Consider the following 11,354-nt stretch of genomic DNA (forward strand, 5'->3'; position numbering starts at 1 on the left):
TTATGGTCAATCTGGCCTTGTAGACCATGTTTTGGATACAACCCACAGGATCTCCTGGAGAAAAAATCACCATGCTCCACCATAGTAAATTCAAAAAATAAAGACTGTTCTTTGAATCTTCATCTGCACTCAGGAATCAACCTAATTTAAACAAATATGGTTGCATAAAACTTCCCAAAATTTGGGAAACATTAATTATCAGAGATCCCTCTTTACATCCTAGGCTACCTGCAAACACCCATAGAGGATGCACTACCGAGATAGAACTTTAGTTTCACTCACTGTTGTATCGTATTTGTGTATGTTGTTACAAATAGTAGTTTGTAATCCCTGAAGATGTCTCTGTGACTGAGATGAAATATTGGAAGCATTAAAATTTGTTTTAATCCTTTCTCAGTGCTGATAATATTCCATTAAACCTCCAACATGATTTCTTTAATAATGTTTATTTATTTTAATTTATAGCTCACATCTGAGAGCTACTCAACTTTTATTCACTTTAAAACTTTCTTACATGCTCTTCTTATCAATATGAAATTCAACTTTATCCTACTCAAGACTAAATGGTAATCACTTCCAATTTCAAATCCTCTATATACTCTAGTGTCATGCACCAATAGGAACACATCACTATCAACAATAACATAGTCAATGACATTGACTATGTTATTTCATTTTGTCAAAGACTGACAAAATGAAAACCTTTTTCATTTTGTCACTCTCTTTCTCTAAAGCCTCAAAAAATTCCTCCACTTCTACCTTAGTAGAACTTTCTGTAGGACCATAAGCACAAAAAAGTGTCATTGTCCAGTTAGCCATTATGATATTTGTCCTTCTCACTCTACTTGATATTGCCTACCACTCAAGAAGATTAGCCTTGTATTTAGTGTTGAATACTATAGCTACTCCTTTTCCTTGATTGTTATTGTCTGAATATAACATATTGTATTTACTGCTTAGAAAGATCTCGCCAGTTTTTGCCTTTTTTGTTTCAGTCTATTATGTCAATGTGGGTACTTATCCAATTCTTCTGCTAGTTCCATTTCTTTGCCATTCAGGCTTCTTATGTTGATAGTACCGATCTTGAACTCTGGTGATGTTGAGTTGGGATGTGTTTCAGGATTTGATGGTACTCATTTTTATTCTGCTCAAAATGGTCATCAATTCTGATCTCCTGTAAATGCTTATCTTCATAATGATTCATCCATGACTATCAACAATAACAATTCATATGACTTTTCTTATTTAGAGCAAATTTTACATATTGTGTTACAGCAAATCACGGGTAATGAGTCCACATTCTAAAGACAAATCCAGTAGAGCTTATCATTGTTGTTAGCAATTTTCTTTTCATATTATTTTCCAAAACATTATTATGCCTGGGATTCATTTTCAACTCTGAATTTATGTTATTAACAAGAATAAGGCTTTCCTTTGTTAACTGTCCTCTCTAAAGGATTCAAAAACATTCCTTCCTCTGGTTCTCCTTTCATTCTTATGTGGAATCACAGAAACAAATAAATCCCATTGTCCCATTTTGAAATTTGCCCAAATCAATTGCTCTACTTGAAACTACTTGCTATTCTAGAAGTTCATCTTTGTGCTTAGTACTGAATACTATAGCTATTCAGTATTTTACCAGATTGCCACTGCCTGAATATAACATCTTAGTCATATTATTTAGCATCTGTTTTTGGCTAGTCTAGTAACACCAATTTTATCAACATGTACAGATTAATTGTACACGTGCATCTTCTTTTCTCCCTTAAATCTGTGCAATCTTTGTCTTTTATTATTATTATTACCCCAAGACCTCATGGAGTCAAAGACTCATCTGAGAGGTCCTTTTATCACACACACATCTCACATACCGTGTCTTAAACACACTCAAACTCCTTGCAGACACCACACTCTCAGGCAAGGCATTCCACTCATTCACAACTCTGCAAGAAAAAAACCTGCCTCTCACTCACCTACTCACACCCTCTTTATGCAGTTTCCAGGGATGACCTCTGGTTCTCCCCTGATCTCCCACTATTCTCTGTAGAACTTCTTCACCATTGATCCTATAACAACCCCTTACCAACTTGTAGGTCTCTATCATATCTCCCCGCTTCCTCCTGTCCACCAGACTCTGCAAATTACATCTTCTCGATCTTTCCTCATACTCGACATTCCAAAGGTCAGAAACTACCTTAGTCAGTCACCTTTGGACCCTTTCCAACATCTCTTCATCCTTCTTAAAACCTGGTGACCAAATCTGGGCACAACAGTCCATGTGTGGCCTAATCAAAGCCTTGTACAATGGAACAAGAATCTCCCGACTTCTACACATCAGTGTCCTCCGCATCATTCCCAGAAGCCTTTGTGTTGTCTTCACAATTTTGGCGATGTGTCCCCTAAATTTTAGATCCTTATCCACTATCACCCCCAGATCTCTTATTTCCTCTACTTCCAACAATATATTCTCACCATGCATAAATTCTGCATCCCATCTTTGTTTTCCAAATTTTAAAACCTTATATTTTGCAACATTGAACTCGCATCCCCATTTCCATGCCCAATCACTCAATTTATTCAAGTCTTCTTGTAAGGCCACACCATCTTCACTACTCTTTATGGTTTGTCCCAACTTTGCATCATCTGCAAACAACTGAATATCTCCATCCAAATCTTTGCCAATATCATTAATATACAAGTTAAACAGTAATGGCCTTAAAACAGACCCCTGAGGCACTCCACTAGTGACTTTCCTTTTCCTGGATATTGCACCCCCATACACAACTTGTTGATACCTATCGGATAGCCAGTCTCCAATCCAATGCACTAATCTAATATCCAACCCCATCTGCTCTAGTTTGACTATCAATTTATCATGAGGTACTCTATCAAAAGTCTTTGCGAAATCCAAGTATATTACTGTGTATCCTTCTCCTCTGTCCAAGGAAGCAGTCACTTTATTGTAATAAGTAAGTAGATTACTAAAACACGATCTCCCTTTAGCAAATCCTTGCTGTCCATCAAAGATAATACCATTGCTGTCAATGCAACTCTGGATTCTAGTTCTCAGAAGCTTCTCCATCAACTTAACCACAACAACTGACACACAGATAAGCCTATGGTTTGATGCTTGAGTTCGATCCTCCTTTATGAAGTGGCACAATCTTGCCCACCTTAGGGACTTGACCAAGTGCAAGACTCGTATTAAAAAAAATGTCAAGACAGGTGTCAAGTACCTGGCACATTCCTTCAGAATACGTGCCGATATATTATCAAGTCCCACAGCCTTATTAACATCTAGTTTACTCAACTCCCCATACACCTCTTGCTCACTTACAGTCAATCTCTCCTCCCCATCATCTACTGCTCTCAATCTCTCCATGAAGTCACATTCACAAGATTGAAAGATCTTTATGAATTGCTCATTAAGTATCTCCACCACACATTCTGCAACAGCTGTCTTTATACCATTTTCTCCTATCAATGTCATCCTTCCATAATCATTCTTTCTTTTGCTGGCTACATATCGAAAGAACTCCTTAGGAATCTTTTTGGCTTCATTAGCTAACTGCTGTTCATACCTCTCTTGAGCTACCCTCACCAACCAAGTCACCCTCTTTGCCTGGTCTTTGTAGACCTCGTGGAATTGGTTATTTCCACTTCTCTTATGCTGCCTCCACAATGCCCTCTTTCTCTGTATCGCATGCTTAATCTCTTTATTCATCCATCTCACACCTACCTTATTTAACCTTCTCACCCTTGGAATACACTTAGACATTGTATCAACTAGATAGTCTTTGAAAATCCCCCAAGCTGCATTGATCTCTTTTCCAGCTAATCCTCATTCCATGCTACACCTGCAAGCTGTTTCCTGAGCTCTTCATAATCACCCCCCTTGTAGTTCTACATATACCCTTTTACTGGAACCTCATGCACAACAAACTTTGAATGAGGTTCCAGTATGAGGTGAACAATTTTGTTATATGCAAGGTGTTCCACTAACAAATTCTTTTTAGCTATTCTCCTTAAATAGACATTGGGAGCATGTTTAACCAGATGCCCCAACTGGCAAGAGAATCACCTTGCACCATCACATCTACGCATGGGTTAGATCAATACAGAATATAATTAGGTCAGCTAAAATTCCAAACTGAAGCCTAACCTTATTCATTCAAATGAATAACTAATAAGGGAGTACTCTACAAGGTAATGATTTGACAGTATGCAAGTTCTCTGCATTCTCTACAAGTTGCATATGGTCCGTTATCTAGATTCAACCCTTAAAACCATCCTTTAAAAAAAAAAAATTTTTAAATAAAAATAGCAAAACTTTTAGTACCAACCTTTTGTGAGAGTGCTGGCATTTTCAGATTTTTTTTTTTTAATCTAAGTGTGACACCTCCAAGAAATCCAAAGACTCGAGAGAGGCTACCTACTCCACAACTCTGTCTCCACCACTTAAGCAACTACAGCGAACTGCTGCTACCATCATCGTCTATACCAATGCCATCTGCTGCCTGCCACCACCACAAGTATTTTTTGCCTGTAAATTGTGTGCATTTTCAAGGCTGATTTGTCTGTATGTGGGACGAAAAACTCAAGTTTCTGAGAGAAAAAACCATGCTGCCTCCATATATACTACAAAAAAACACTTCCTACAAAGCATAAGACACAATCTGATTAAATATAATCTTAAATAGCAATAATGGCAGGCTGCAAACCATTCACCAGACCATCCATGAAATTTCCAAGTTTGATATGACAATCATATAACATCTATTATTGTTATGGCTGTTTAGCCTATTTTTGTTTAGGAGTGCTCCTTTATATAATGTCATTGGCATTTTACTCAAATTTTAGGGCATTACTGATGTTTCATATAGACATAATATTCTATACTTAGGTTTAGTACTTCTATACTATATAGACAGATATGTGAAGTATATATAGGAGGAATATATAGTATAGAAGTACAGAACCTAAGTATAGAATATTATATAAAACATCAGTAATGCCCTAAAATTTGAGTAAAAAGCCAATGACATTATAAAAAGGAGCACTCCTAAACAAAAATAGGCCAAATAGCCATAAAAATAATATTTTCTTAGAGGAGTAAAATGGGAATTTTCCCAGAAATAATACCTATAAAACATCTAGCTTACAACTGATTTATTCATTTGAAATGTCAAGCATCACCTACTTTGAACATCATGTTAACATTGCTGAAGAACTGCCCAAACTTCGTGATCATGATTTTTTTTTATTTTTTTTTAATGTTTTGGAAATCCTATGACAATATTGGATAAAACATATCATGATCATAATAAATGTATGCCCTAAAAGGTATGTGTAGATAAATTGTTACCGTTGTAACAATTTATCTACACATAAAATTATGATAGTAGTCCTGATTGTTCTGTTTCATGCAAATTTGCATTTTTATTTATTTTATTTTATTTTTTATTTTTTTTTTGCTCAGTGAGTAACTTGTATAACTGTTAAAACGAATGCTACTGATTATTCCACCATTCCGAGTTTATGTATTCCGTTCTGTGAGACAGTACTAATTCAATTCTACTGCTACAGATACGAGAATTATTATTATTAGTGACACCTCCAAGGAGTCCAAAGACTCATCGCGGGAGAACACCTACTATACAACTATCTCAACCATTACACCGAACTTCTACTACCAATCATCTCCATAGGCGCTTCATACATTTATGAAACACCATGTGTAGTATAATAAATTCTCTGCGCATAACGCAGAAAATTTATATTAAGAGTATAGTTATTATACATATAAATTTTATTTTATATCCTACATGATTTAATCTTACCTGCCAAATTCATTAATGCTAAATAAGAACTGAGAAGTACAATTCCTGCAAGGAGAATCAATGAAATTCTCGACCTTGTAACGATATTCATTATAACCCAACATTTGTCTTGTATATTTAATTAATAACAGTGTATACAAAATCACTTTCTTGGTATGATATGCTATCACAACACTGGATAATCATTTTGCTAACCGAAAGACTTTCTTAACGATACTTCCTCAATATTTTGGATATTTTGACAAATGATACTAACCACTAATAATTTAGCAGCAGCTCGCGAGTAAAGCAAGTTTAATTCTCAACGTTACAACTAATTTTGGAACAAGAAGTTATTCAAAAAAATAAGTATATAAATAAAAACTGTCCTTTTGTAAAACACATTTTCAATTTTATTTGTAAAACCAATTTTAAAAAGAAAACAAACAAAATAATAAATAAATACGCTAACGCCTTCTTTTCTCACAAAGCTATTACACGAGCCGACTTTGCTGTAGCTTTTTTTAAAATGCATGTATGTGTGCGGGGAAGGGTTAAATCGTCCCAACCTGAATCGTAATGACTGTATATCTATATCAAAAATCTGGGAAAGTCTAATCAAGATTACTCATTAATTTTTTTTTCAATCCTGTCTCTACTTCAAAATATTTCGTTTTATAGTGATATAACATCACGCAGCGTGTTCTATTTTTAACGATCTACTGTTAGTATTCTAGCTTGTATTATTATTATTATTATTTTAAACTGTTCTTGTAATACCACTGAGGATGGTCTGCTATTTCCAGACCGAAACAGTTGGTTAATTAAATATCTTTCTTGTGTTTACGTGCATATATCATTCAGTCTTATGTCACAAGTATCCTTAAAACAGCAAACCTCCACCATCAACAAATGACAGAAGAAAGAAATGTCAGAAAATAAAACGTTATTCCGAGGAAAGAAAAGGAAAAATTCTTTTCTGGAAATCCCGGTTTCAAGTTTTAGAAAACAGTAAATCGGCCAGGGAACATACTCAACTACAGACAAAAATACTAACTACCTGTTAAAAGTATTATTATTATTATTATTATTATTATTATTATTTTAACGGTGTCTCCATGAAGTCAAAAGACCCATCGCGGGAGACCCGACATTGACACACTAACCATTATTTACACAATACCTGTCATACCTCTCCTTAAATTCATTCACAGTTGAAGCATTCACAACCACCTCTGGCAAAGCATTCCACCCATTCACAACCCTCCAAGTAAAAAATCTAGTCCTAACACCCTTGTTAACCACACTCTTACACAATCTCCAGGGATGGCCCCTGGTTCTCTCACTTCCTGTACTGGTTTTAAAAATTAGCAATGTTTAATGTCAATGGTACGTATAGTAAGATAGCGTCGCCACCTCGAATTCAAGGTTGTCAGGTTATGTGAAATCCGAATTCTGCAATCTTAGTGAAACTTGAAAGCATAGATGCAGTCATATACAATGAGCAAAATATCAGGTGTTGTCATTAGATACAGTAGCCAACAAATTAATCTAACACTCACATTTTAAAGAAAAACTCTAACTGTGCAAGAAAATAAGTACAAAACTTAAACTCCAACTATACCTCATAATTTATATATACTCCTCTGTTCTTAATAAGTTCATTAATTCGCTTAGGCATGGACTCTACCAACGCAAAACAGATTTTTCTCATTTCTGTATCTCGAAACTATACTGTTATAAAAGATTATATTAAGTTATCCTTTGTATCATAATCTAATTTGCCAAGTCTCTTTTTTTTTTTTTCACTATGACGAACAAATTTTCTGTTGGGTTAATATCAACAGAGTTACAGAGCCACTGGAGCAATTGAATGCTGTGATTTTCGAGGAACTCTTTCACTTTTTTTTTTCAAGTGTGCCACAGAACAAGATCCTGTTGGGACATGAGTTCTTTGTCTTCATTGATCTGTGGGACCACTTTTTCTCCAATATTCTTTATTTACTAGTTACTTTTCATCATACCGTCATCATACTGTCATGTGTAAGACAACCTCAGAATTTTTTTAGCTGGGGGGGGGGAGGAGTTCGGAGCTTGTTGAAGGTGGACGAAAGAATTCTAAGCCGCTGATTTGAGAACATTGCGTACTCGCTCACCTTCGACGAAGAAAAGGCTCTCATCTGAGAAAAAAATTTCTTCCACTTCTCAACAGTCTAAACTTATATACGTTTACCCAATGGAGCCTCTTTTTCTGCATAGCTTTCGTCAACATCGGTTTCATTCTTTGTCTGTGGGCGGTCCTCGCTGCTTCCAACAATCTTCGATGGACAGTCATGTCTGAAATATCAATCCCACTAGCTGCAAAGTATCTATTTAATTCTACAGCAGAAAACATTGAAACGAATAAACGTTCCAAGATTTTTAGTTTTCCTATTTCAACCACATTTTCCTATTCTCTCAGCAGACAGGATATTTGTCTCCCGAAACCTCTTTAAAATCACATTAACAGTGCCCAAACCAAAACAACAGTGATTTACAATTTGTCTTTGAGTGACAGGTGCGTGCTGAAAAAAGATACATAATTTTGAACGCTTTCTTTGAGATATCACTGTGAATGGCAACTTGATTACATTATTAAAAACGAACAACACTATTAATAAACATTCAGAAAGTTAAAACATTCAGTACTAAACCAAAATAGTGAACTAAAAACAAAACCAAAAACATGACGAAAATTCGGCTTGTTCGGATTACTTCGTTCACTACTATATAACTTTTAAAGAAGCTCCTCTCTACTGAGTAAATTTCACTTAATTTATACTGACACTGAGCATCTTTACAATAACAGCTTTAATCTATAGTTATTATTATTATTATTATTATTCCTGACAACTCCAAGGAGTCCGAAGACTCATCGCTGGAGGACACCTACAACTGTCCCAACCACTACATCGAACCTCTACTACGAATCATCTCCATCAATGCCATCTACCGCCCACATCCACCACAGCTAGTATTTTTTTGTCTAAATTGCGTGTGTTCTGAAGGGCAGATTTGTCTATATGCGGGATGAAAAACTCGAGTTTCCAGGTTTTCACACAGGGCTGCATTTAAATATAGCCCTGCATATATACCAGGGTGGTCAGGAAAGTTCTCAGCCCAACAATGAAAAAACGAATTCATAATTTCAAAATTATTTTTATTTTTCAACATAATTTCCCTTAAGACTAATACATTTATTCCAACGATGCTCCAGCGCCATTTCCCGGTCCCTTTAGTGGTTCTTAGTAAGATTTGAAAAGTACCCCTCTAGAGCTGCAATCATCTCTTGATTCGAAGAAACACGCTGACCAGTGAGGAAGAGTTATAGTTCTGGGAGGAGATAGAAGTCAAAAGGAGCCAAATCTAAGGAATGGGGTGGATGTTCCAACAATTCATAGTGCATATCCATTAATTTTTCCCACTGCCAAAAGATCTTTGTAAGTAGGTGCATTGTCCTGATGAAAGATGATTTTTCTCTTCTAAAAACCGGGTCTATTCTCTCGACTTTTTTCGTCTAGTCTGGTAAAAAGATCGGAATAATATTCTCCAGATATTGTTTTACCCATTTCAAGATAATTAATAAACAAAATGCCTTTAGTATCCCAAAATATTCATGCCATAACCTTTCCTGCTGATGGAACCAAATTTGTCTTCTTTGGCGCTAAACAATCGGCTTCTCTCTACAGTTTTGACTGCTGTTTGGATTCTAGTGTGTAATTGTGAATCAAAGTCTCATCCATAATAATAAATCGACGCATAAAATAAGCTTGTTTGTTTTTTTTGTTAAAACGCTCTAAGCTGTTCAGAGATTTTTATGCTAATGCGTTTTTGATCTGCTGTGAGCAAGCGCGGCATCCATATTGCCCAAAGCTTATTTATTTTCAATTCTTCATGCAAAATATATCCACCATCTTCTTTTCAAATGCCTATAGTCTCAGCAGTTTCTCGCACTTTAACTCGTCGGTCATCCAATAACATATGGTACAAAGTGTAATGGCACCAGAAATCAATGATTTCTGGTGTTGTTACACTTTTTGGACATACTTCAAATGGATCATCTTCAAGGCTGTACGGCCACGTTTAAACTCGGCAGCCCATTTCTTAATTGTAGAAAACGAAGGAGAAGAGTGCCCATCAGTGGCGAATTATCCATGCTTGCTGCGCAAGCTCATTAATTAAGAAAGAAGTAATATTTATTTGTTAATAAATACATCCATTTATAAGAATTCCATTTAGGCTTTTATTTTTGTAGATAGCAGACGTCTTAAGCTTGCGCGGCAATAATTGAGCTTTGCGTTGTGTATCGAAGGCCGATTCTCGCTCGTCTAGTCAAGGATACCTTGACTAGCTCGATTTTGTGCGCATCCAGGTCCTCGCTACAGCACTGTGATTTCATGCGGGTGAATAGCCATTTCCGCTCCCTTCACGTCGTCCTCAACAAAAAGGCCGTACACAATCAAAGTAGCTCTAGCCAGTGAGCTTCAGCCAGCCTTTACAAGTATGCGTTTTGCTTGGGAAAATTAAGTTACAACCAACTTTTTATGAAGATGTAATTGACCAGTTCATAAAGAAGAAAAGTAGGGTAAAATTTGTATTTAAGAAGCTAAATTGAAAAATAAAATCATTTGTAAAATAAATGTTGTATTTGTATGAATAAATGTACATAAATTTATAAATGTATAGTTTTAAATGGTCAGTAATTCATTATTCCGCTAACAAGACTTCAATCACACCTGTCAATCCCTGAATGATAACAAGAGCAAGCGTGAATTTCAAGACCAGCATTCTCCCCTGGTTCCCATAAACTTTTATGAACTACGAATGACTTTCTTTAGGCGCTAAACCTTCTTTTACGAAGAATTTTAGAACCGTACGATACTCAATTTTATCCATTTCAAGGGATACGGACAACACTTTTGCTTCAGACAGCTGTATAAAACAATACTACTTTATAGAATGACTTGCAATTTCATACGGATGCTTATGACAGATGTACCAACTTAGAAAAAAAATCTTGCCGATAGTGTTGCCTTCTGTAATCGAGGACGAGAACCATTCAGACCACCCTCGTAATCACAAAAGGGGTGGAATTTTTTGCCACGATAATATAGTGGAAGAATGCAGGTAAGAGCGAGAGAGCTCAAACCATTTGAAGAGAAAATTAACAGAGTGATGTGAATGAGATGGAATTAATAGGAAGAAGCAAGTATCAAATGATGATAGGATGATTTCAATGGGAGATACATTCAACTGATGTGTAATGAAAAACAAAAGACTTGTTTTTAAGGAAGTACATTGGCATGATTATCTGATGCTTTTCACAGAAGGAATAAACATAAGCACCTGAATTAGTTGTAGTGGTTATTACAAATGACTGAAACAGTGAGGAAAGGAATATCAAAAGTGATTTGAAGAAAAAGTTGCTGCTGGAGGAAAATAATAATAATAATGTCGTTATGAGAGTAATTATCATGCTAAATAATTAAATTTAGG

General features: G+C 35.7%; 1 protein-coding gene across 3 annotated transcripts in view; it reads right to left on the reverse strand.

Moving 5' to 3' along the window:
• LOC150095394 (carbohydrate sulfotransferase 11) overlaps window positions 1-6,312 on the reverse strand; it is a 127,285-nt gene extending 120,973 nt beyond the window's left edge. Inside the window, exon 1 of one of the 3 annotated variants that reach the window (XM_090410270.1) lies at window positions 6,097-6,312. Coding sequence is in view for 1 of the 3 variants with exons in the window: in XM_090410268.1 (XP_090266394.1) it covers window positions 5,841-5,931 (91 nt within the window). In the remaining 2 variants the exon portion in view is untranslated. The other 2 variants (XM_090410268.1, XM_090410269.1) reach the window with 2 other exon arrangements.
• Between the last annotated feature and the right edge of the window lie 5,042 nt (window positions 6,313-11,354).

Source organism: Typopeltis vanoorti, chromosome 20 (assembly GCF_054136105.1).
Source record: "Typopeltis vanoorti isolate ZY-2024b chromosome 20, IOZ_Tvanoo_1.0, whole genome shotgun sequence".
NCBI lineage: Eukaryota > Metazoa > Arthropoda > Arachnida > Uropygi > Thelyphonidae > Typopeltis > Typopeltis vanoorti.